Here is a 27,722-nt window from a genome sequence, read left to right on the forward strand (position 1 = left end):
AATAACTCGTACTGCGTTCTAGCCAGCTTGATGGAGTTTTTATACAGCTGGGTGGGTGCTATGATGTTACTGATAGTGAACTTTATTTTATTCATGCCAACGGCTCCTTAAAAAAATGGAATGGTCCCTCATTCAGAGAAAATATTACACGTTTCGTATTGAGCTGAGAAGAGACGCAGTTTGTCCCGGACTTTAGCTAGAATGGAAAAAGACACAAAGCTGGAGTTATTCTGTCTTTACGCTGCACAGCTGCCTCTTCTTCTCTCATTCTCTCACCCTCTCTCTCCTGCTGCTACTTCAATCATGAAACTGATCAATGATCAGCTGATCGGCTTTTCTCTCTCATTTATTTATCGCCCACTTTGCTGGTCATGATGTCGGTTTGTGTATATGTGGTGAGAGGGAAACATGAAGATGAAACCAGGAGATGTCCTTACTGAATCATCAGAGCTGAACAGGTGATGGAGAAACAGGTTTACCTTTTAGGTCACATGAATGAGTTGAAGGGAAGTTATGAACTGTTTCTGAGAGACAAACAACACCAGGATCCTTTTCTATGTAGCTGACAGCTGGTAACTGTGCAGGGGTGGATCTAGCAAATTTTTGCCAGGGGGCAGGTAGGGCATTAACAGGGAAAGGGGGCACAAAGAAATACTTTTCTTTCTTATTCTCATTTAAAATATCTAGCTTTTATTAAATAATTATCTAAATCTTACAACCAAAGTTTTTATCTGACGTAAAATGTATAGAAATCATACATATACCAACAAAACTGTACATCACTGTCACAACAGCATTTGTTTTCATTCAAAGGCTTTATGGCTTTAATACCTGGTGGGCCGGACTCTAGTCAAAATGCCCGATTTTCTGTACCGGTCCAGCCCTGCAGGTTAATACTGGCAGTGTCACCATGCCAGCTGACTGTATTTCATCATCAGCCAGTGCTGTTCTTTATCAATATTACCAAAGTTTACCATAAGGAAGCAAAGAAAGTATTTACTTGCTTTCAGGTTTTATTCAAATATTAGTCTTTTCAGTTGTTTCCCCACTTTTTCCCTGTTTCAAAATCAAACACCAGTTTGTGAGAAGATTATCTTCTTTTTTTAACAGGCAGATAAAGTTTTGCATTGGCATTGGCTAATTTGTCAATTGTTTGCTACAAATGTTCGTATTTTAATATTAAAAAATGTTTTTGCCCAAAACATATGTGCACTATATGTCAGTAAAAACACTGCAAATATTGCTGTCCTTGAATGCTGAGTAAACACTGACAAAGCACTGATTGTATCTCTTGTACTTTATCAACGCAGTATCTAAAAACTTTGCACCGGAGTGGTTAAAATCTCATTCTAATAAGAGTTAAAAGCGCATTCGGTTATTAGGTTTACAGGATTATTGAATTATGGTTAATGGTTGGTAGAATTTTTTTTTAAACATTATCTGCCAATTACATCTGCCACCCTTCTCCAAATCTGTGCCCCTACCTGGCCCCCCCAACAAAAATTTTCTAGACACGCCACTGCCATGAATGTAAGTTTATTAATAAAACACCATATTTCTGCCGTTTTATAAGGATATGAATTGTACATACAATCAATTTCAGACTCAACCAACAAAAAGCCTCTCAGAACATTATTTATATTGTAACAGTTGCTATTGTAATGCAGTGTATCACCACATGGCGGCGCCTCCTGTCTCACAACTGGTGTCACCCCCTTTTTGTTCTTCTTCGCACTCCTGTAATGGATGCTCCCGTGTGTACGCGGACTAGTGTGCTCTTTAGTAATGTGTGGTAGAGGTAGCACTTTTATTTTTGATATTGTAAATAAATGAGTACTTTTTGGAAAGTCAGAAGCTGTTGCTCATTCGCTATCCACCTGCACACCTCCGCGGCTGGCTTCATCTCCACTGCACGTTACAACTGGCGCCCGAACTTTTTCCCCTTGGACTTCAGACGATTTTTGCATCCCGCCGAGTAGAGCTGGGCGATATATCGAGTTTTTAAAACATATCGATATATTTTTATACGAGATATAAGATGTGACAATATCCTTTATATCGATATAGTCTATGTTACGTTATAACTATAGTTGTGGAGCCGCAAGTTTGCCTCTCTTTCGTCCACTTTTGTCTCTACGCAACGTTACTCCGCCTCGCCTTCACTGAAGACAACTCCCCCTCCTCCCCCATTGCTTCACGTGCAGGCAGCGACAAGATGGACACGGCAAATCTCCGTTAACGAGTTACTGCGCATCGACCAGTGAGTGGGGCTGGACGGCGTCAACGTGTTAACGAGCTAACCGCGCTAACCCTAAAATCCTTGCATTTTCTCAAAAGTTGACAGCGCACCTTATGTATGAATTCTGGTTGTGTTTGATGGCCGTGAACCGATTTTATGTGGTACACAGCGCTCAGCAATCTGTCAAAAATGTTTTATTACGACTTTGGTAAACTACGGTGCTGCACCGCTTGATAGTTTGTCGGCGCATTACGGCTACCGAGGAGCCTTCGCGGAGTGATACGTACTGTGCTTCAACGTAATATTACCCTACTGTGTATAAGGACCATAAATGGCACCTGTTCAGAGACGTGGTTACGAAGAGGATTTCAAACTCAATGCTGTCAGTCACAGAGTAGAAGTTGGGAACAGAGCAGCTGTGAAATCTGTCTTTGTTACTATGCTCAGCGTCTTTTAGTTTACATTTTGACTGCACAATTGTGAGCTTTTTGTTATGCACAAAAACAACATTGTTTTCTTTTATTTATGGAGCATTATTATTTAATAAATGCTCATAATTTATTTTTGAGTAAATTTTATGTACATCTGCTCTATGTTAATAAAAGTGCCTGTGTGACATCTGGGACACAGCTTTGACTAAGAACTCTCATTTTGTTCTTACTTTATGGCTTTTAAAAAAAAATATCGAGATATGAATTTTGGGTCATATCGCCCAGCCCTACCGCCGAGGATTCTTCTCTTCTAGCACGTGAACTGTCTCGGAAATCCCCCCAGTTTTGCGGACGCTCAGACGTTTTCTCCAGCCATGGCCGCAGCCTCAGCTCAGGTGGGACCCGACTAATTTCTGGATACCGTGGTGTGCCGCTGCTCCGCTTAGGAGAAAGAAAAAGAGAGAAGCTGACTCCGCGACGCGAATGGACTCCGTGGATTTGTTATTTGTTGTTGGTTTCGTCTTCTAAGGATTAATTCTTCTGTGGAGAGCCTGGACATGAACATTTCTGCTGGCTTTTCATTCCCCTTTCCCTCTGCTGAGACTGACTGTAGCACATGTAAGTGATAGCTTGGCCGACTACAACCGTTGGTGCTGGTCTTCGGCTCAGTATAACGAAACGACTTAAAACTAATCTTGCATTGAGCTCTAGTGTTGCAGACATGCTATTGTAATAACATGGTTCTGATCACTCCAGTCTAATTTCAGTTGTTGGGCGAAATTTTATATGTGGTTTTTCTAAATTTAATCTTGAACGCATTTTTGCAGTTTTGTCTTTCTAGTCTGACCTAACTGACTCTTTTACTGCTATATCAATAACTGCGCTGTGCCCTGGAGCGGCTTAATTTTTTTGAAATCGCAATGGCACACTGCCCAGACGACTCTGACTCAGACATGGAACTTACCTCGTTACCTATGATAGGTTTGTAGCTTGAACCCATCCGCTGGAACGTTGGAGACAATATAATTACACTGCAAAGCAAGACACAAGTAGGCAAGCTTCTTCATGTTTCTCGTGCACGGGAGAAAACCGGACAAAGCGCCGTCCCTTCGCTTAACCCCAGTTGCTCTCATCCGTTCTCCCGTACCACTGTTCTTTTATTGAGGTTACATGAATATGCATAAGTTCATTAACATATGACGTCTACATACAAACAAAGAGTACCTTGCCTGTGTATGTGGGTGTGTGTGTGTGTATGTGGGTGTGTGATTTGTGTGTGTGTGAGAGATCTGTGTGGGGTCAAGATGTGACCCTGTGTAGACTCTGGTGCTAGCTGGTGCCAGGACGTCTGGGTCCATCTAACAAAAGGCTCTTATACTTAAACAGATATACGTGTGCTTGCTATACCATAAATCAAAGATAAACTCTCCTAGGGAGTGTGATCCATGCCAGGACACTGTGCAGAGGAATGTATGCACCCCCCTCTACACAGAGTTAATACAGACCTCTTTTAGGATGAGACATCCTTTCAATCTACCAATGATTATATACTTCTAAGCATATATGAGTAAATGTTTCTAAGCATAAATGACAATCAACAATACAAAATCTAACATTCCCCCCTTATTGACGTTTATGCTTGAAAAGTCCCCAGTTACGAATACCTCATGTCTGACAGGTTCAATGCAAACATTGTTATATTCAGCATATGTCAAATCACCCTAAATTACTGAAAAAATACACAGTTTAACAAATGTATTAGCGGTTATCCCTAGGGATGGGTACCGGTGTCCGGTGCCATGATGGCACCGGTTCTGACATAAACGGTAGTAACCAGACCGAAAAGCAGCGCACATTTCGGTGCTTTATTTCGGTGCTTTTTTTTCCTGAGCTGTGATACACTTCTAGCCAATCATTTTACGTTTCCGAGGATAGTAGGCGGGTCCAGGTACGTACATTCTTTTATGCAGAGCTACAGATTAAAAATCCCCAAGGCAAAGCGGTCAAAAGTCTGGCTGTACTTCACAGCAAAATATGCAAACTCAGCAGCAACAAGTGCTTTAAGCTGATACTGTGATACTGTCAAAGGAAGTAACACCTCGAATCCGATGAAACACCTGGCGACGCATAGCGGTTTTTTTTTTTAAAAGCCGAGAAATGCGCCGTATTGGATGGCAGCAGCAGCCGTTCTTCTCTGCGTGAGTAGCTTAATGTTGTTCGTGTGTAATTTACATTGAGTAGGCTAACCACATTATTACATTAATGCATGTAAGGTGAACTAGCAAACATCATCATAGCTACATGCGGCTGTCTTCTTGTTTGATGGCAGATGCTCCCTTCACCCTGGCCAAAAAAGCTAAAATGACCAAAGAAAAAGTGGAAAACAGCTAAATATGAGAGGTTTTTGGACAAAGTTTGTATTTTTTCCATTGTTTAAGCACTGCTTCCAGCTAAGAGTGATACCATATATGCCCCATAGCTGCAGAAAAGGCTAACATTGTTATCTTTTTACAAAAAACCAGCTGAATATGAGAGGTTTTTGGACCAATTTTGTGTTCTCCATTCTTTAAGCACCGGTTCGAGCACCGTTTGAGCACCGGCACCGTTTCAAAAGTACCGATTTGGCACCGGTATTGGATAAAACCTAAACGATACCCATCCCTAGTTATCCCATTCAGTGATCTCATCTCATGGCAAACTGCATCCTACAAGCAAACAAAGAAATTGTTAATTTAATAGTGAAAATAAGAAAGTAACATTTTCAAAACCATCTCAGCTTGGTGGTGTTTTCTCTGGGTGTGCAAATCACATGTCTCTCTGCAGAGTGGTTTGAGTTCTGCAGGGCGTCATGAATGTCTCTTCCAGTTGTTTCCATCACTGTCCATAGGACCAGAGTCCGAATGTATGTAGAATAAACATTCAAACATACTAGTTAGTTTTGTTGTTTGTCAACATGGGTCTCAGCTATTTCCAAAGCTGCAGACCTCTCAGCACTCTAGTTTTATGGCCTCTACCAACCCCCATCACCTCATTCAAGCCTTCGTCCTGTGAGGGGGATATTTATGACTCCTTCATTGTCCACGCTCTGCAGAGAAACACCTCTGTGGAAAGGGTGCAGGGTTCCGTTATCTTACTGCTGTTGTGATCCCAGCAGTCTTCAGGGTATCATCGTATTCACAGTACAGTGGCACAGCATTAGGTGATGTTCATAGGAAACTGCTGTCATCACCACCATAGCTTCTGGTTCCTGTGCTTTTCACAGAATCATGATGTCATCCTCGAACTCCTTCTGCGCTGTCGATGGAGCCTGGCACGCTCCCGTCATCCCTCGAGTTTTCCTGTCCCAACGCTGCTGAAGATGATCTCTGATCCTCTTGAAGTCTCTCTCCTGGCCTCAGCTCCCATCCTGTGGACGATCCTCTCAGGCACTCCTTCTCGTCATGGATAGTCCTGATTTTGGGCCTGCTGGATCTGTCTCAAAACACTCAGCTTCTCTGCCTTCCTCCTGGTTCAGCTGATTCAGCTGTCACGCCTGGCACTTGGTTGCCCTAGAGTTGATCAGAGGCTGGAGGTTGAAGTGCGAGCTTACCCTACGGGGGCTCAATCAGCACTCCCCCCTCACCACCGAAACAACCAAGTGTGAGATTTCTCTATTGTGCTGTCTTGAGGGTGCTGGGATTTCCTGGGACCTCGACCTCTTTGCAGTGGCTCTGATAAATCCAGGAGGGTCTCTCCGCTATTTTGCAGGCAGTTTCATGGTCCTTGCTGTGGCTCCAAGGTCTGATCTCATGCTGGGCCCCAAACAGCTTGACCTTTGTCCTCAACCACTGCCTGGGCTATGCCTGGAATGTTTCTCGCTTCTCACTGCTGCACCTGTATTTCAGAAAGACTTCTATTTGGAGAGCATGTCAACAATCATCAAACCACATTCTTTAGTTCAGTGAACTTCACTAATAGGCCATCAAAGCCTCATCTGAACATGGGTGCACCACTTGCATAGATTTAATACTTGTAAATAAACAGCTAATCACACAAATCACTGCAACAATAATAGTAAACATTGTTTAATGTTAATTCTGGACCCCACTTCTTGACGCATGGACAACCATGCGTCAACTCACCAAACCAGGATCCCTGTCTTAAAAACTGGCTCCACCAGGAGCCTGCATACAATAAAATCAACTTCACTCTTATAAACAATATATCAGAAGAGTAATAAGCATTCAACATCAGCAAGACAAGTGTCACGTGCAGGTTTTCTCAAATCGGGAAACTACAATTATTTCCCTAATTTGCCTCAGACATGGATCATCCCATGTGCTCAGTTAACATTAATGTAATCAGTGACTTCTCTTAAGCAAAGTCACTCCACTCATATATCCCTATGGGCTCAAAGTGGCCAGCTAAGAGCCCATATTCAACTTTCCCAGAAACACAGTAACCTCATATTTGTTTTACTCATGTCACTTGTCCGCTTCTGCCGAATCCTCCACAGCATTCTCAAAGAAACAAACATTAGCAATACACATTGACTGTGGTCAGACGGAGGTCAGACACAGGTCAACAGGTTCCAGAGGTACCATAAAAACACCATAAAGGTAGCCAACCCTAGCTGTGGAAAGAATGACAGTCACATATAAACCCAGAAATCCTGTAGTAGGAAAACATTAACTAATCCTCTTATAAATCACATGATCAAACACATGATTAATCATCTGCTGTAAAAAGAAATGTAAATGTTAGCGCTGCGCAGGTGTGTACACTTTCTCACAGTAATGTCTGTGAGCAACACAAGTTAGTGAATGACACACACATAGTAAATTCACAGACAGAAAAAATGGCATTTAAAAGATTAAATCGTCATGCAACTGCGAATGTTGCTGTCATCTTTCTGCTCCTGTAACAAAAAAAACACATAAATTCATCCACCTTTTTGTCCTGTCTAGGTGGAGGTTAACCTTGAGTCGTGGTCATGTCCTGTCAGCTTTTACCAGTCAGTCAGTTTGTTCTTTATTTCCATTCATTCATTCATTCTTTGCTGATAGTGGAACCTGTCGTCGCATTTAGTTTCCACTTCCAGCAAAATGACGTCATTTCAAAAAGAAAAAGAACTTCTAGATCGGATTACCTTGCTGAATCCGGTTTAGGCTGGGACATTCATTTAATAATTGGCCCAAATAAGTGGCTTTCTCCTGAGCCCATTTTAATGTGGAGAAACCTCACTTGTAACGGCGTTCTCGACAGGTCGTATAGCACTTTTAATTTCTGACGTGCAGATCTGCTTAAAGAAAAGAAATAGACAAACAAAATCAGTGCCTGTTCAAAAGATAAAATGAAAAATAACAGATTATCAAACAAAACTTTCAGTGCACTGTGAAAGTATCAAAATAAAAAGGCCTTGTTAAGTCATGACACAAACTCCTCATCTCAGGAGGGTAAATCATACCATTAGCATGGTTCATCATACCATCATACTAATCGGCAGGCTCGACTTCACAACAGAAGAAAAATCATCAGCTAGATTCACTCCAAGCCAACCATCAGCTGCACAACACACAACATAACCCTAATGTCTTATTAGCTATGAGTTTAATCACCAGGTCTGTGCTCTTCACTCATTTAGGCCACAGATCTATTGTATTCAATTTTCCTTTTCCCTTCATCATAAAACATGTGACATGCTGTCATGCACTTCATAAAAGAAGTTTGTTCTGACGTATTCAGAGTTGTGTATCTAGATACAGAATTCACTCGCACATCAAAGCAGGAAACTCAGTGTTTTAGAGTCTCCACTCAACACAACAACTCCAACACATCTCATTCACTCGTGCTAGAATTCAGTCACCTTTCATTAATCTAAAACCGATCAACTAATTTGCATATCAGCTATTAACCCACTAAGTTGACAGGACAACAGGAAAGCATGTTCAAAATAGTATCACAAAAGACAATTCCCCTCATACAGTAAATCACTTGCTGCATCAATCAAGCAGGAAGCTTCTCCCAATTTACCATTTTAACACTAAATTTATTGTCTGATCACTGGTTAGTCAAACCAGGATCTTTTTTTTCCCCACAAAGGTTAAATTGTTGTCCTGCAACCTAGAGAGTCAAATTTTTTTTTTTTTTTTTTTAAGGATAAATTCAGTATTTGATAACAAGTGTCTGCTAAATTGACACTATTTTACACTGATGAATGATAACAAGCTAATTTTCATTGCATGGGTGTTTGTGTTATTAGGCAGGTCTAATGCATGTCTGTGGAGCTGCATATCCAGCAGAGCATGTTCTTAAAAGCTGCCTTTCCTACACACTTCTCTGCTATTATTTAATCATTTCTTAACTAATGTGCTATGAGTCTTCATGAGTCATTTTGTGTTTGGAATTGTTAGTAGGGTTAATTCATGTTCTGCTTGTTTGTGTGATTTTGTATGTTTCTATTTGTTTCAGACTCCTTCACAATTTTCCCACTTAAGCAGTCAGTTTTCTTTTCCCCAGGTTTGCTAACCCAAATTTTGATTTCCCACATTTAATAACAGCATTCCTCTGTGTTTCCACTTACTCTCACTCTGTTGTCATCTCACTCTTTCAACAGTCCACAGCCGGCAGTTCTCCTTCAGCTTTGTCCTGTGTTCCACTGTCTCTTCTTGCCATTTTACTCCACAGGTGGCAAATGTCAAACTCCAACAGTCTCCTCAGTTCTCCTCAAAAGTTTTTTTTTTCCTTTACAATAGCTTGTGATCCGCAAAATCACCGCTCTCACTCACAATCAGAGGCAATTACTTTTGCACAGTGCACAAAAACACTGTGATGTCAGACACATTCACACTCACTTTGTCATCTGCATAAATAAATCATATGGCTGGAGATATGTGCCATGATGATCCATAGGCATGATCACATGTTTATTTAATTATTTTCAACCCAACAAAACAAATAAACAAAAACATGATGCTGATGCTATGAACACTCCACACACAAGAGTCAAGATGCAGGAAAACTGCTCATGGAAACGCTGCACACTCCAGTTATCATATGTCTGTGAAGGTTCTCAGTCATCCAGGTCATCGTAGTCAAAGGAGCTTGCAAAGAAAAGCGTCTGGACTTCTTTAAGTTGCTTGAAGACGTTTCACCTCTCATCCGAGAAGCTTCTTCAGTTCTAAGGTCAAATGGTGGAGAGTCCCAGATATAAACCTAGTGGGAGTGACCCCCCACAGAGGGACAAAAGGACCCCCTGATGATCCTCTAATCGCCTGAGCCAAGGTGTGAAATTGGGTGTGGGACCCAATCAGCCAGAGTTTCGGGTGTGTTAACACACACCCAGGAGTTGTTTGCTCAAACACTCTAAGAAATATCTGTGCTGTTAACACAGTTTCATGCTTCAAGAGACACTCTTTAAAGCCTCGTGCTTTGGCACAAACAGCTGGCTTTTCTTTTTCCCTCTTTTCAATGGCTTCCATCGTCAGCACTACATCAACGAAGAGGCCATCATCTGGTTTTCCAAAATGTCCAAAGATTTTCTGGAGGGCATCATGCTTGGCCCACCACCATGTCTCACCTATTGGACTGAGGCGTCTGTGTCTTGTGTTTTCGGTTTGTTTCTCCCACAGATTAACCCTGTGATAGGACTCCTTGATGAACACAGCTATGTCATTAAGTAAATTAAAGAGTGATCCACTTTCAATGACACTTTGTGTTATTATTTATTACTAGAGCTACACTAATAAAGCAAAGAGGAGGGGGAAGTAATAAATATGAAATAATGTATTTATGATGATTCCATTTGTTTCACTATCCACTCTGTGCAGGGCAAAGCTTATTACATGTTTAAACTGTAGAGATACAATCATTTTACTGCTGTAACATCCAAATGTTGTCTTATTTAAAATATAAATCTAATATAATCTGCTTCTTAATGTATGTTCTTTAAAATACAGCGTGTGTTTTTAATATATTATAATTATAATAATGCATAATTATGTGGACATGCATATTAGATCGTTTTTAGTGAAATATAATCCCTCCAGAAAGGCAGGAAAAGCCCGGAAACTTACTTTAAAACTAAATATGTTCCCTAAAACGGTGACAGAGCTACAGACCCATGACAGCCTTACAGAGGTAGCCAGCAGCTGTGACCAGCACTATCTGTGCAGTTAATAAAAGAACAGGTAATGTTTGTCGCGCTGTTGCACACACAGCACACTCGTTTGTTTCAGTTCGTCAGTTGCAACAAGACAGCTTACCAACGTGTATGTAATAAGCTAATACTCCTGGGTGCTACACACTACAGTGTGCGCTGTACACCTACTTACTGGTTGTGTCGCATCAGTCTGTGTCTCTGAGTTAACTTGTGTTTCTCCTACAGCTCCGGATTGCTAAAAATGCGCGTGCTCTTTGTGAGCTCGTTCCCGGCTCGTAACCAGCGCGTTCTGCCGTCAAGGGCGACCATTGGTTAAATGTGATCATGTGACTGATGCAAGCCAGATCCTTTTATTTAGCAAAACTGTGATTAATAGTTAAATATTATTGTTGAGGGGCACAGACAGGACTCCGCACGCACACACACATTAAAAAAATAATAATAATAATTTTTAAAAAAAAAGTTGCCTCAACAAAAGGGCACCTTGGGCACCCATCAGGAAAGGGGCGGGTGCTCAAGCCCCTCTAGCCCCCCCCTCTGCACGTGCCTGCTGTTAGGTTAATTGTGCTGATCCTCGGGTTGGGGGATTTGTGTTTGTACTGGAGCGCAAAATTCAAACCAATGGAAGATGGACAACAAAAGTTCAAAGCCATCAGGTGCTCAGGTTAGAAAAAAGAGAAAAGATGCAGGTAAGCAGACGTGTGATTGGATAATGGCAGCTCATCCTGAACCAATCAGACTAAACTCCAAACAATACATTATGTTACAGATTTTAATATTAATTAGTCATTGTTACTTGTTGATTTGTCCTTTTCTCATTGTGTGACGAATTATGACAACTGTTTGGTAGCTGTTATTGTCTCTCTCTCTCTCTTCATGTGTGTTTCTCTGGTGAAACAATAGTTTTGTGTTAATGTTAGGGCTGCACGATTTTGCATAAAATGAGAATCACCATTTTTTGGCTTAGAATTGAGATCATGATTCTCTCATAACAATAAATAAACATAAAACAACAAATGTCTCACGTTTTGTTGTTGCAGCAAAATGTTGTCCTGCTTGAAATTCCGTCTCCACCGTTGCTCGACGCTGTGTGTACAGAGCAGGTAGTGCGACAATAGAAAAATAGTTGCGGGACGGCACTGTGTAGCGTTTGTCTAGGGTGTTGATCGTTTTCCTAAATCCCTCGTTTTGCACAGTGTTGATGGAGCCATATCTTTGGTCAGGTGATAAGTGATAGCCTCCGTAATGTCTTTGTGCCTGCGGGAGTTCGACGTGTATAGGGAAGCGCTGTATAAGGTTCCCGTTATTGATGTTTGGGTGGTTGACCGGGACGGATTTTCTCCTGTCACTTTCTCGTCATCCCTGACGTGATCTCCGTTGTTGTTTCCCTGCTAATTTTAGCATCACACGGCACAGCTTCTGTATCACGTGGTATAAGGCTCCGCCCTTGTCATTTGTTGAGCAGGAAGAGTGAGCGCTTGTTTTCATGCAGAGTACGTCCCGGATCAAAATGTGAAGTTTTACAAATCACCACTTCTTTAGTGAATATCATTTCAGTCTCAGACAATCTCGTTTCTCTTACAGAGGTTGAATGCACCTTCTGCGGATGGCGGTACCACACAGTGTGCGTGGACTTCCCCTGCACAGAAGGCAACTACAAATGCTGTGAATGCTAAATAAAGAGAAACAAATGATCCCTGTTGTCTTTGCTTGATGATTGGTTTGAGTCTTGACAATCCACATTGCTGGCGTTGCATCTTTCAATGGCAGCAATGGCAGGTATCAGTGCTCAAACCTTTTGTGTTTGTTTCCAACAAGTTGCCCACCTCGGGAAACAAAAATGTGTTCTTTTACTTGTCAGATGAACATATGAGACACTTTGACTCTTCAGTGCAGTGTGGAGCCTAACAAAGATCTGTTTTGTGTCCCAGCTGATCAGCAGGAGGAGGAGAGTCTGACGGAGCAGCAGAGGAACATTTTCAGCTCCTTGGACTCAGCTCAGCCACTACAGAGGAAACGATGAGCTCAACACAGAAGGTGACAGACAGAGCAGGACCATATGACCAAAGATATTTATCACCATATACATTTGAACATTTGCCATAACGATGTAGCTGACGATAGAATTGACACCAGACAAAATACTTTACAGCTGCACAACTTTATTAAAAACCCATCAATGTATTTTCACTGAAACAAGCAGCTGTTGTTTATGTGCATTAAAGTTATATAAAAATGTAACAGTGCAAATGCAAATTCCTCGCTGACAGTTTAACCAAAAGGCGTTTCCAGTGGAAACTGGCCGACACATCCTGAGCATAACCATGTATAATATCCACTAAACTTCAGAAGAGGTTATACAGTCGTGGCCAAAAGCTTTGAGAATTGCATAAATATTGGAACCTGGAGAAGTTGCTGCTTAAGTTTTTATAATAGCATTTTGCCTGCACTCCAGAATGTTATGAGGAGTGATCAGATGAACTGCATCGTCCTTCTTTGCCATGAAAACGAACTTAATCCCCAAAAAGCCTTACCACTGCATTTCATTGCTGTCATCAAAGGACCTGCTGAGACCATTTCAGTGATCGTCTTCTTAACTCAGGTGAGAATGTTGGCGAGCACGAGGCTGGAGATCATCATGGCTGTATCCCAATTCAGGTTCTGCAGCTTTAAAGTCCTCAAGGGCCGCGTACTCAAAGACCGCTAAGGCCGAAGTGCGAGGCTCGTAGGCTCGTGAAATGGGACGTCTAGCCTCCATCGCGCTGCCCAGGTTGCCTAGCAACCATGATACTAACAGCTGGAAACGTTTCATACAGCTTTGTTTGACAGAAATGAAGGAGAACATATTTAGTTCATTTGTTTCTACATGAGCTCTGTGTGATTTGATGAGTATCTGAGGCTGAGACCACAGGACTGTGAAACATGATTGTTGGGCTTCATTTCTGTGCTGAACAGTCGTTTAAGATTAGCTGTAAATAACAATTAGCTGATGTTGTTCATGAGACTAAAGTCATCTCACTGTGGTAATGTAAATATAATATGGCCAATATTATAGTTATTATATTAATCACTTCACTCACAGACAAGTATCTGTGACAGTGTGTATACAGATGTATCATATATAAGAGACAAATATTGTTCTTTTAATATGTTGGTACTAAATGTGGCTCAATGCTTACATATATGTGTAAAAAGCAAATGTAGGAGCTGTGATAACTGTGTCTGATAGAATGAAGAGTAGACTGATATATGAAATATTCCTTTATTGGGTGAGAAAATCAGACCATGTCATAACTGCTTTAAGTCACACAGAATAGATATCAGAGCCTTAAACAGGCTGACTTCTGCTAAATGGGTCAAACTGGGCAGAAAGTCTACAAACACATAACATCCTTATAGAATATGATGTAACACTATAGATCAACTTAGCTCAGAATATATAAAGCATATAAACAGTTACAGCAATATGATGCAACAAACACAGCAGCTACTGATCCAAAATACTCAAAGCTTCATAGAACTGAAACAAACATTTATTTTTAGCTCCATTCTGCTGCTGATACAGACTTTAGGTTTCTGAACATTAAATTTATTGCTGCCTTTCATAGTGTGTAACTTGAAGGCCCTGAGTACTTTCTCCCACACTGGAAACACTGGGATGATCACATTATTTGAACATTACCTAATAAGACTGATTCAGCACAGACAGTTATGTTAAACTTTCCTAGCAGTCCTTCACAAACAGGGAACAGTCTGTCTATTCTCTCCATCTGTCAGCTCCTGCTGGCTCTTCCTCCTCCTCTTCCTCACACACTGCTGAGTTTGTCCTGGTGGATCATCAGGGCTGCAAAGCCTCACAGATGATGTGCAGCAGTGGCTCCCTCAGTCTGTCCTCACTCTGGACACTTGCAGTTGTCACACATGGAAATCAAATGTGTGATAAGCTGCAGGATTCAAACACAAGTGTAACTTATAAACACATGTTCATACTTTTATTCTACAATCAGAGAGAAAGAAACAGAGAGAGAGTGCAGGACAGACAGACAGGTGACAGTCTCAGGTGTACACACTGCTACACAACAGCACCAGAGAAGCAGGATTTAGTGTTTGTGTTATTACGAGTGTAAACAAGAGTTCCAGATGGTGCAGTGGACACATGTGTGACTGCTGTGATTAAAGCATCTTTCTTTCAGCTTAACGAGTGAACCGTCAGCTCGTTCAAACACACGTTAAAGTGCGTTTGGCTCGACACCACCGAACAGAGGCAGCAATATAACACAGCTCACATTAACAGTGCAGTGGATCCTGCTTGTGCTGTGATGTTCAGGACTGCAAACCGAGCAGCATCAGCTTGTTGTGTTTGTGGATATATGACTGACTTTAATTATCCACAAAATCATCACATTCTCTGTCAGATTAAGGTCGACTATTGAACAGCGTATATTTTAAAGGCTTTAAAACCAAGTTAACGCTGAAAGTACAAACATCACTAATGTCACATAACTCTGCCGACAATGGCTATGAAATGCTCTTTGTGTATCACTTCTTCATTATGAAAGATGTCATTAATGCACTAGTAACACACACCACATTTATTCTGCTCAGCTGCAGTATCCAGATGAAATACATCATCATATTACAGTTTTCAACAAGCTGCAATTTAGTAAATGCTCGAGTTAAAAGTAACGTTTTGTAAAACTGTTACATTTAGAGCAACTTTTAAGTGGAATAAGTTGCCTTAAAAAATTAGAGAATTATTCAAAACTTCAATGAAGACTTAAAATAAAAAATAGTGTGTGTGTGTGTGTGTGTGTGTGTGTGTGTGTGTGAATTCTTTGAATCTTTGGGCTGAAGGAAGGACAATACTCGGTGTATAAATGCTCAATCAACAATCATTTATTTCCATACAATTCAACAGTCAGAGCATTACAACGTCCGGACGGGAGAGATGCTACCAGAGGGTCAGGCACATGTCTCAAAATGGTGACGGGTTGCTCAGCTTTTTATAGTCTCTAGTGGCCCCCAGCTAGTCGTAAAAGCCAAAACATCACATTTTTTCTCTGTTACAGCGCCTAAGTTATGACCTCGGCAGTTGTTTCTCTGCTTTCTGTAAGGTGGGGGTGTGGAATGTGGTCTATCTATCTCCCCTGTCTTTAGACACAGAGTCTCCTGCTTACAACCTTCTCTTCATGATTCAACAATTAAGCATGTCAAGAAAACAGTGTAACACATTCCCAGCAGATCAAGGATACAGAGTGATGCACATTTATCTAATGAACTAATATGTGAATATGTTCTGTTAACTCAAAAGTATAATGAGAACTACACTACATACAGCTCACACACTCTATATTAAAGGGTATAATGTGATCTACAGCAGTATTCTAATTCAACTACTTTGATTACATATATAAGGTAACATATAATAACAGAATAATCTAATAGTACACAATCAGGAGGGATGGGCATGATTTTAGTGTTTGAACAGTCATGAATTATCTTTAACAGCAGGTTGGATGTAATGTGTTAGAACTACCAGCAGGTGGGGATAAGAGACCTTTAAGGTGTTTGGTGCCACGCTCCACCTTCAGGTTTAAAACTAGTGTTAATGGAGTTTGAAGGTTGAGTTTGTTCCACGACTGCATTTCACTCACTGCCTCTGTTTGTATCTCTGTCACTGCAGGACCAACATGGAGCCAGAAGTCAGCGCTCTCAGGAGGCCGACAAACCTCACAGAAGAAAGGGAGAGAAAAAACACACCTGTGACGAGTGTGGGATGGGTTTTACTGTGAGGGCTTCACTAAAACGGCATCAGGTCATCCACACTGGAGAGAGACCGTTCAGCTGTGACTTGTGTGGAAAGTCTTTTTCCTTCAAGGGTTCCCTAAAAAAACACCAACTCATCCACAGTGGAGTTAAAGCGTACAGCTGTGATCAGTGTGGCAGAGCTTTTACTCACAGTAGCAACTTACAGAGGCATCTAGTTACCCACTCTGGAATTAAGCCATACAGCTGTGACGAGTGTGGGAAGGAGTTTACTGAGAAGGCTAAACTAAAACAGCATCAGGTCATCCACACTGGAGAGAGACCGTTCAGCTGTGACTTGTGTGGAAAGTCTTTTTCCTTGAAGGGTTCCCTAAAAACACACCAACTCATCCACAGTGGAGTTAAAGCGTACAGCTGTGATCAGTGTGGCAGAGCTTTTACTCACAGTAGCAACTTACAGAGGCATCTAGTTACCCACTCTGGAATTAAGCCATACAGCTGTGATCAGTGTGGCAGAGCTTTTACTCACAGTAGAAACTTACAGAGTCATCTAGTTACCCACTCTGGAATTAAGCCATACAGCTGTGACGAGTGTGGGATGGAGTTTACTCTGAAGGCTTCACTAAAACAGCATCAGGTCATCCACACTGGAGAGAGACCGTTCAGCTGTGACTTGTGTGGAAAGTCTTTTTCCTTGAAGGGTTCCCTAAAAACACACCAACTCATCCACAGTGGAGTTAAAGCGTACAGCTGTGATCAGTGTGGCAGAGCTTTTACTCGCAGTAGCAGCTTGCAGAGTCATCTAGTTACCCACTCTGGAATTAAGCCATACAGCTGTGACATCTGTGGAAAAACTTTCAGCCAGAGAGGGTACCGAAATACACACCTACGCATTCACACCAGACATGATGTGTACTGCTGTGAACAGTGTGGCAAATACTTTACAAAATACGCACACTTACAACAACACATATTTACCCACACTGAGGAGAGACCTTATCGATGTGACCTGTGTGAGAAGACTTTTAAATGTCCACATCACTTGAGACGACACCAACAGATCCACACCAGAAAGAGACTCTACAAGTGCAGCAACTGTGAGAGAAGCTTCTCACAGTCACATAGTCGTAACATTCATGAACGTGCACACATGGAAGGAAACTACAGCTGTGATCAGTGTGACAAGAGCTTCAGGAATCTCAGTTCATACTCTGCACACAAACGATCCCACGTTACTAATAAACTGTTTCACTGTTACCAATGTGCCCAAACATTCACCTCATTGTCTGCTCTGTGCAAACATCAGCGCGATCACTCAGGGCTGAAATCACTCCCATCACTGGATCACAGTGAATCTGAAGACACAGAAAGATCCTCTGGTTTCTGTGTCGGACTCAAAAAGCTTGAGATCAGGCTCCACAGAGTTCAGATAGAATCATTTAAACTTGTGTTGAACTGAACTGGTTGCTGGGCTGAACTTCTACATAATACAGATCTACATGGGATCTTCTTTTGTTTTTTACTGAGTCAGTTTTGTCCTTTTTTCTCTGTCCTGGTTTTGCTCGTCTGTAAATGATTGAAACTCAGTCAAATAGTTCATTGTTCTCCAGCAAAACGTTTTGGAAACTCATGTTTAACCTTTAAAATGACACACTGCAAAAGCAACATATGCAAATTCACATACACAAACAGAAAATGCATTAACCTTATAAAGACAAGACAAGCTCATGGAGTTTAATGCATAGACACTGATTAAACCTGGCTAAGAACACAAACATATGCAATGAAGAACAGCTTGCTATTTTGTATGAATGATACAATGGTGTGAATGTTTAATAAAATGCATTTGAGTTTGTAATTGAGGAATAGAAGAAGCCATATGACAAAGGGAGTGAGTTATGTAAACAAAAAGTGATTAAAGTAGTTTTAAAAGAGTGACTTAGGAGTGCTCTCTCGTACTGAGTGATCAAAACCAGTGATCACTGTAGAAAGCTTCCGACCCCCAATTAATTGACCGAGCTCCAACTCTTTAATAAGCACAGATATGCATTGTGTATAAAATAGTCATAACTGCTTAAGGCCTTCTTAAAGCTATCTGTTACATTGTTAAAGCCTCGTCTTAGCCTGCTGCTCAAAATAACTTTCACTTCTGCAAAACTCTCCAAGCCTGTTTCCTGTCCTGTTACTTTTAGCCTTTCTGAAAGACACACTGTTTAAACCTCTAAACACAATATAAACTCCAGATTATATTATTAATGCAATGGTAATAATGATGATAATTTAACAATAGCAGTAAAATAATTTCCCTGCTCCACAACCATGAGAACAAAGGTTTTTAGTTCTTTCAAACAGAGTCTTGGAGATGTTTGATGTTTCTGTTTTTTCTACATAAAGGAATAAACTATTTTTCTTGCTTCATGTAGTGTGGAAGTTTTTAATGTTTCTTCATCTGTGATGTTCTTGAATGTGTTCACGTGAAGATGGTATAAATAAACTGTTGTCAGAGATTTACAGTTATCAAACAGTTAGGTGAATAAACAACACTGAGACACTTGGAGACGGTTAACGTGCTGCACGGGTGAGGGCTCAGAGAGGACTCACACCGAGCTGCAGTAGTCGTTTATTATTTATAGCAGGGTGAAACAAGCATAGCAGTTTCCTCTAATTTTGCATATATGTGTGTGTGTGCGTGTGTGTCTAAGTTCGTATAAATATCATAGGGTGAACTTCCTCTTTCTATAAACAGAGCGAGTAGTACATTTTGTTCTTTTCCTATTAAGAGTAAAATATGAACATGTACTTTAATGCAACATAAAACTCATAAAAGCGTTTCTTCTTTAACATCCCCTCCTGATGTTAATATTTTTCACTTAATCATACTTTATTATCAGCCAACAATCACTTGCTTATAACATTTTCAATTGTAGCATCATTCAGTATGTGTGTGTGTGTTTCTATACTAAATCTTCTTCATCCGGTTCATCTTCTAGTGGCAGTCCAACATAGGTAATTACTGTGGCCTGTACCATTTTGTCAATCATGGATCTTATGCATGGTAGGATACATGTAGAAAACAAGCATAATAATAGAAGCAGAACTCCTATCAGTACGAGTCCTTTTATCACGAGGGTCTTCCAGCTGCCACTCAGCAGCCAGGTCAGCCAGTCCTCATTGTTCGTGACATAGTCTTGTTGCTGCACATTACTCAGTTGTCGCAACTTGTCTAGGGCGGTGGTCATGGTCAAGGAGTGCACGTTGTCCGGGATATAGGTGCAACAAGTGGTGTTGAATAAGACACAGAGGCCCCCTCTCTCAGCGAGAATCATGTCCAGGGCGACCCTGTGTTGCATCACCACTATTCTGATCGCGTCGATTTCCTCATTCTGAGCCTTATTTATCTTTGTTGAGCTGTTCAGGAAAAGTCCAAATCGGTAGTCAAGAGTCTCAATTCTTAACGTGTTTTTTCCAGTTCCGACCCATGGGAACAGTGAGTGCAGGACCTTCTGTCCGGTGGTCCACAACTTGAACTCCGCTGGTACATCACTGCCCCAGATTGGGTCATGGGGTTGCACGTCATCAGTGTTCCTCTTGCGTCGTGGTTAGTTCTGATGACATGGTTGACCATAACATACTATTGGCGAGACTAGAGCACACTGTAGGCATCAAGGGCGCTGCCTTGGATTGGTTTAAATCTTATCTCTCCGATCGGCTCTCTTCGGTTCACTTGGCCACCTCCTCCTCCTCCGCTGTACCTGTTTGCTGTGGTGTCCCCCAGGGATCTGTGCTAGGCCCTACCCTGTTCTCACTGTATATGCTTCCTTTAAGTGTCATTTTTGAGAAATACTACATTGCCTTTCACTATTATGCTGATGACATCCAGATCTATTTTGAGCTGAATGATGATCTAGCTATGTCCGTGAGTAACTTTCGAGAGTGCATGTGTGAGGTCAAGCAATGGCTTCTGGCAAATTTTCTTAACCTTAACGATAAGAAAACTGAAATTATGATCTTTGGCAGTGACGCTCTTCGTGCCAAACTTCATGATGCTTTTGGTTTTCTCACTAGTTCTTTCCCTGACACTGTTAGGAATCTGGGTGTGCTACTTGACAGCTCATTTAAACTTGATAAACAAGTATCTGCTGTCGTCAGATCTAGTTTCTACCAACTTCGCCTTATTTCCAGGGCCAAACACTACATCCCGCACAATGACTTGGAAAAGCTTATCCATGCCTTTGTTACGTCAAGACTAGATTACTGTAATTCACTTTATTATGGTCTCCACTCTACCCTTTTACGCAGAGTCCGGTACAAGAAAAGCTCACAACTAAGACAAAGCTGCTCCTGCAAGGAAAGCTCACTGTTATGCATGCAAGGTGATCAGCTCTAGGTGAGAAGACATTTAAATCTCACACTTGTTCTGCTGCATTTTTGAAGCTCAATTCCAGGAACAGATCGCAGGGTTCATTTTTATATACACTGCAACTGCCATGAGGACAGGGCCATTTTTTTGTTGTTGTTTGTTTTTCCTTTTGCTCTGTGCAGCATTTTGGCAGCATTTTTAAATTTCTCTTTGTATTTTTTCTTTCTTTTACTAGTGAAGAGATGTAGCGTGAACAGTCTAAATATCCCATATGGGTCGTGTGAAATGGTGTTTTCAGTTTCATTCAGTTGAAGTAAAGAACGTTGAATATTTCTAAGTGTGCTGTTTTGAACCAACATGTCACAGTATGATCAGTGCTGTAATTTTTGACAGTCACTGTATCAATGTTATTTTTGCATCTCTTGAATAAAGGTTTTGACCTGCAAGTGCTAATTTCTTTAGTTATTGGGGTAAAATGGGTAATGTTAATAGGAAGGTGTTTGCCAATTCAGTAACCTAATTTAATGTTAATGGAAACTAACATTATCTCAAATTGTTTAGTTATAATTGTTGTTTAACTGAATCTTGATTTTTGATCTTGATTTGTTCTTTGCCAACATTTTTCAAAAGAAACAGTCTAATTTCTTTGCTGTGATTGATTCCAGAGAACACGGAAGAACTGACATTATTTAACTGTTGATTTATGTAGATTCAGTGGAGGAGTAATGTCAGTTTAATTCTTTACCTACTGTCAATGCAGTGAAATTAGACATTTTGTTTTGAAAGGTTACTGGTGGATGCCAGCAACCATCTTGGAAGAGAACAATATAATCTGTTATAAGGCCTCCATTTGAAAATTGTGTATTTGATACTAGAATATAATAGCAAAATGTAATTTGAAGATAACATGTAGTATTTAAGTGACCAAGTAGTATTGGGTAAAAGTTATTGAATGGTGTTGGGATAAAGTGAGAAAATTGTGAAGGATTAAAATATTCCAAGAGCTCAAATTACTTCATCAAAACATGTTTAAGTCAAATTTTATCAACACAAATTGCACAGGCTTATTGAACTTGAATAAATTGTGTTAATTTAACTCAATTGTTTAAGTTGCTGCCAAAGCAAAACATCTGTGTGCAACAAATGTCCACCATTGAATTAAGTAAATCCAACAACATATTTTTTTCAGTGTAGTTTGGACTTTATGATTTCTGTAACTGGAAAATATTATTTTGTTTAAAGACAGAAGTGACCGCATAGTTGCAACATCAAAGGGAAATATTAATTAATTAGCATCAAGTATATTTGTTGCTTAAGCGTTTGCACTATAACTTAAGTAGGATTATAACTTTTAAGGAAGGAAAGATTTCAGATATTTAGTTCACTGTTTCAGTTATTTTATATGAAATTAAAACATTTACGTTGGTCAAATATGATGCTCTAAATCAAATAAAAGTTTGAAAATAAATGATGTATTTTTAAATGCTGCAACAAATGTTCACAAAAAGTAACTATAATTAAAACCAGTTAAACAAAATCAAATGTTTGAATCATGCTTAACCAAATGCCAGGCTGGAGAGCTGAACCTAAAGTATACGTAGAAAGATTTCAACATCTGAGCAGTTTTTAATGTTTTTATCACATATAAATGTCACAGCAGTGGGTCCTGGCCCAATGCTTTGTGTTTTTGGTTTTCTTTGACTCTTGTTTTTCTTGGTTTTTGTTCTTCTTATTTATCAGGCTCTCAGTAATCTTAGTTCTCCCTCCCTCAGTGTTCATTTCAGCCTGTGTTTAGTTTCTGTTCCCGTGTCCCACGTTTCATCGTTTCATGTCGAGTCAGCCCTGTCTCTCTGTTTCCTGTGTCTCCCCAGTCAGCCCCGCCTCCCTCGGGCACTCATGTGTGATACAGAGTAATAAACCTGACTACATTTGCTACACTCTCTTTATTACCTGTTACTTTAAAATTCATACACTAATTATGTCTGCCCATCTCTCTAATGTGAAGGTCAAAGGTCAACATCCCAGTGACATAAGAATAATCCCAAAGGGGCAAAGGCAGCGGTTAATTTAGCACATTTAGCATTAAGGGTACTGCAAGGATATACTTTTACTTATTGTGGCAGGGGTGTGGTCTCTGGCCTGCTGCAGTGGAGGCTGGTGGCGGGACGTTGGACGGCACAGGTGAGGGTGATGGAGCTCATGACTCTCCCCTTTATAGTGACGGAGGAGACTGGCGTGGGGGAAGCGTGTAGTGGAGGAAGCCGAGGAGAGAGCTGGTTTCTGGCTACAAAGACGGCGTCAAACCAGAAAAGATTGCTTGTGGTCAAATAATGTGTAATAATAATGAAATAAATAGGCCATTGGGAAAAACGGGATTTTGAAATAAAGACTGACTTTGAAAAAAAGGACATTTTGGATTAAAAATGGCTGGGAATAAATAAAATGCCTCAGGAATAATCTCTGTTATTGTGAAAAATAATGATCATGAAATAATATTTCACAATAATAAGTAAATTTACCGTATTTTCACGACCATAAGACACACTGTGCTAAAAGGCGCAGTCTCAGTTATGTGTGCCATTACTGTATTTAACACACACATAAGGCACATTGGATCATAGGGCGCATACAAGTACCATATGCGTATTTAAAAATAAAGCGGGAGCAAACCTGAGTTCGGTACCTTACTCACATTTTTATTACCAGTAATCGTCATCATCAACAACACACAAGCATACAAGTGTGCGTATTTAAAAATAAAGCAGGAGCAAAACAAAGTTTGGTACTCACATTTTTATCATCAATCAAACCCATCGAAGTCCTCATCCTCTGTGTCTGAATTTAACAGCTGCGCTAAATCTCCATCAAACATGCCAGGTTCACCTTCTTCACTGTCAGAGTCACTTTCCGTGCCGTGCGGCTCCTCGGAAATGATGCCGGCTTTTGCGAAAGCTCGAACAACAGTGCCAGCAGCCATGTTAGCCCAAGCATCTACAATCCATTGGCAAATTGTGGCGTAACTCGCCCGGCGCTGCCTTCCACTCTTGGTGAAACTGTGGTCTCCATCGGTCATCCATCGCTGGATGTGTTTGTCGCCGATGTGTTTGCTGCAGTAGGAGCGGAAGATGGCCAGCCGGGGTAGCGGTCATGTCCGGTTGGGGGCTCTGTTGGCTCTCAGGTGACTGTTTCCTCGCGGCTGCGTGCAGCGTGGCTAGGGGAGGGTCTGTGCTGACGGACGTGGGTTACTGACCTGGTAGCCTGGCTGCCCCTGGGTGGGTCCAGGATGGGCGTGAGGTTCTGGGGGCGCTCCGTCTCCGGGCTGGGGCCCGGGCCGGGCCTCGGGGGCTTGGGTCCTGGTTGGTGTGTTGCCGGGGTTGTGGGCGGGTGGGTGCATGGGGGCCCAGCCCTGGAGCAGGGTGCCGCCGGTGCGTCGAGCCACCTGGGGGGCTCTTCAACTGGTGGGGGAGATGGTCACATCTGCAGGAGCTTTCCTCTCTTCAGGGACTCTCTCTGCAGGAGGGGGAGATACAGGAGAGGTGGAGGAAGATCTCAGCCTGGGCGTTTACTGTCTTATGTAGTCTGGAAGATGAGTGGATGGTGGGGTGGGTGCAGTTTTCTCTGTGGTGGGGTTGGGTCAACTGTCCCGGGCTCTGTGGGGCCGGGAGGCGCTGCTGCACTGGGCCCCAGTCTGGATGGGCCTGGGCCCTCTTTCTCTGGCGGGTCGCGGAGTGTGGGAGTGCCTACTGGGGTCAGCGGGGGAGCTGGCCCCAGGGAGGGGTTACCTGCCCCTCCCTTCCTTCCCTCCCCATCTCCAGCTGCCTCCCTCTTCCCGTTCCACCACAACCACCCACACATGCAGGGCCTTGGAGTAGGGGTATGTCACCAGGGTGCAGAGGAGGCTACCCCCCCCCCCCCCCTCTGTCCCCTTCCGGCTGCCTCTGCCTCAATTTTATCCCACAACTTAGACATTCACATTATTCACACTCTCATTACACATACATATAGGACCTTAGGGGTGGGCACAATCACGGAGTCCATATTACCATCAGGGTGTACACCTCACCCCTGGCGTCGTTGCCCACCTCTCAATTTTAAATACACTTAGACATTGAGGGCTATCAGGAGGGACTATGCGCTTACCTGCTGCTCTCTGGCAGGTAGCTCCATGCCCTCCTGGGTTTTAATTGCACCTTAGAACACACATGCATCAACACTACAATGAGCGGGTGGAGGGAGGTTTGGAGTCTTCTCCCACCCCCATTCTCTGCGGCCTGCTGGACCGGGAGGGCTAGGAGGAATTGGCCGTCCGACTGCGGTCTGGAGTGTGGGGCCTCCCTGCTGCTACGGAGTCGGGGTGGTCTGCCTCTCCCCACCGCAGGGAAAAGGGTAACACCACCTGGGTCTGGGTGCAGTTCCCCCCTCCAGGGGCAATGGTACCTAGACCCGGTTTGTAGAGTATGCTTGGGGAGTGTGATCGTGTGTACAGCGTCTCTTTATGTCTGTCTCCACGTTGGTTGAGTGTGGAGTGAGTGCACATGAGAGCATGAGGGGGGGAATGGATGTTTGTGTCTGTGTGTGCCTGTATGTCTGTGTCTATATGTCAGGTTGGGTATCAGACACCACCTCTCTGGGGACACCTCGGGCCCTCCAAGGTTTGGAGGCCTATCTCCACCCACCACCACTTCCCCTGCCGGTGGCGGACTCCCTCAGGTGTCGGTGCGTTGGTGGTTCTTTGTGTCTGGGGATGGGCGCCCAGGTACACACCGGCTCACTCCTTGGCGGCCGCTTATCGGGGCCTGGAACCTGGGGCTCGCTCGGACCACTTCGGAGGTGGGGTGCCCCCGGCCTCTCGGCCTGGGGCTCGGTCACTCAGGCACAGCTGGCTGCCGGCGGAGCTCACGGGCGCCTCACTGCAACTCCCCCTGGCTTCTGCTCCGCGGCTGCTGAGTGAACCCTCATCTGGGACTCTCCTCAGCTCTTGCTGGGACAGTGGCGCGGCTGCCCCTCTGTTTGTTTTCCATGGTCTCTTGTGTTCTGGGGGCCTCTGGATGTCTGGAGTTTTGATCTCCTCCATACCTGCTTCATACCCTGGAGGACGGGGCTGTGGCCCCCCCCCCACACTCCCTAGCAGATCGTTACATGGAGAAACCTTTGGAATACAAGCACGCTGATCCACACAGGTATGCACACGGGTGTTCACTGCTCGTAGACTTAAATTACACCTTTCTTGGCTACTACTTCGAAGCACATCTGTCCTGCGTGCTGCACAACAACATTGAATATTTAGTATATACTGCTGTTTACACTTAGCTAGATTAATGCGATGGTGTTGTGTTTAGTATGTTGCTTTGTTTTTTTTGTCTTCTATTCTTCTCTCAACAGGTGATCCAGGAGATTTTTATTTTTTTTCTCCCCCCCTTTCTCACTGTCCCTCTCCCCTTCTGTTTTTCCTTTCCTTCCTCTTCCTTTCTCCCTTTCCTATCCCTCACTGATGTCTGTCCCGTCTGTAACATCTGAAAATAAAATATAATAAATAATAAAAACAAAGATCGACCAAATGGACCAATACAGCAATGCCACGAAGATCCATTTGGCAAAGTAAATCCATTGGGTATCCTTGTTGGTCTTCAAACAACAATTCTGATGGCTAAAGAACCAAATGGGACAGGCAAAAAAAAAAGAGGAAAAAAAAAAAAAGAGTAAGGCGATGCTGAATGATAGGCTATAGGCGAATTGCTAACTAGAACAACAATACGTCGTTCAAGTGGAACAGCGAAGCGCAATTACGAAAGCCAAGGGGTTGTCACATGATTTGGAAGGCATTGTGGGCATTGTAGGCTTGGCCAATCAGAGCCAGCAGATTTTATTACACGGGCAGAAATATTGCCGTTCAGCGCCTTCGTAACTTGAATTTTTCGTGACATGGGGTATTCGTAAGTCGGGGTTCCCCTGTATACATAAAAAAAGATCAAAAGTATACAGATAAATCGTTTCCCAAAGTGAAAATACTCATCTATAGATGAAAATTTAAAGCTAAAGTTATTTACTGTCTACAGACAAGTTTCCTTCTAAGTGCATAACAACATTTAAAAACATATCAAGTTGTAACAATCACGTGAGAGTCCAGCAGCAGGTGGAATAAAGAGTCTTGCTTAACAGCTCTAACAAAGGGATTTACAGCTCCTCAGGTCACACATGTTGAAAAGACCACATAGATTATACAGCAACATGCATTTGAAACATTGCAATGAACAGTTATGTTTCTACTTAATAAAGCCTGGAAAACACAAACACTTATGCAACATCAAATAAGGCTTTTAAAACATGTATCATGTATAATGGTAAATATACTGCTGGCTTTTTCTAATCTAATTCATAAACAATTAATGTCACTGATGTTAATGAAGAGCATGTGTCTCCAGTGTCAGCCTGCATGATTTCCTTGTTAATGCTTGGGTGAAAAACAGCATATTCCTTGTCTTTTTTTTTTTTTTTTACAACAAATGCGTAAAGCAGTGTACACAATCATTAACCCAAGCTTTACCGGCAAGCAGGTTTTCATTGAGGAGATCATGTTTTACACAATCAGTAAATGCAGAGGCTGGGATTACAGCGACAGTTCTTTCATGATAATGGTTTGTATAAAGATTAGATATGGCGGTAAGACTATCCTACTCTTTGAGCAGAGGGAAATTACAAGAGCAATGCGCTCCCCCCCCCCCCCCCCTCATTTACCCTCTATCTAGCTGTAATTTTTTTTCATTTAATTTTAATAATTGACAGACA

General features: G+C 42.1%; 1 protein-coding gene across 3 annotated transcripts in view; it reads left to right on the plus strand.

Annotated features, from left to right (window-relative positions):
- Positions 1–18,994, plus strand: part of LOC147336882 (uncharacterized) — a 25,259-nt gene extending 6,265 nt beyond the window's left edge. Inside the window, exons 1-3 of one of the 3 annotated variants that reach the window (XM_086285670.1) lie at positions 6,050–6,309; positions 12,742–12,847; positions 16,494–18,994. In XM_086285670.1, the coding sequence (XP_086141796.1) occupies positions 12,830–12,847; positions 16,494–18,035 (1,560 nt within the window). In that variant the 5' untranslated portion in view covers positions 6,050–6,309; positions 12,742–12,829 and the 3' untranslated portion in view covers positions 18,036–18,994. Of the gene's footprint in view, positions 1–6,049; positions 6,310–12,564; positions 12,848–16,493 lie in introns of those variants that run through there. The other 2 variants (XM_086285668.1, XM_086285669.1) reach the window with 2 other exon arrangements.
- Positions 18,995–27,722: the final 8,728 nt, after the last annotated feature.

The sequence above is a fragment of the Aulonocara sp. 'chitande type north' Nkhata Bay genome, linkage group LG3 (assembly GCF_057382095.1).
Source record: "Aulonocara sp. 'chitande type north' Nkhata Bay isolate Kocher_YH1m ecotype deep benthic linkage group LG3, A_spYH_male_GT1.1, whole genome shotgun sequence".
Lineage (NCBI taxonomy): Eukaryota > Metazoa > Chordata > Actinopteri > Cichliformes > Cichlidae > Aulonocara > Aulonocara sp. 'chitande type north' Nkhata Bay.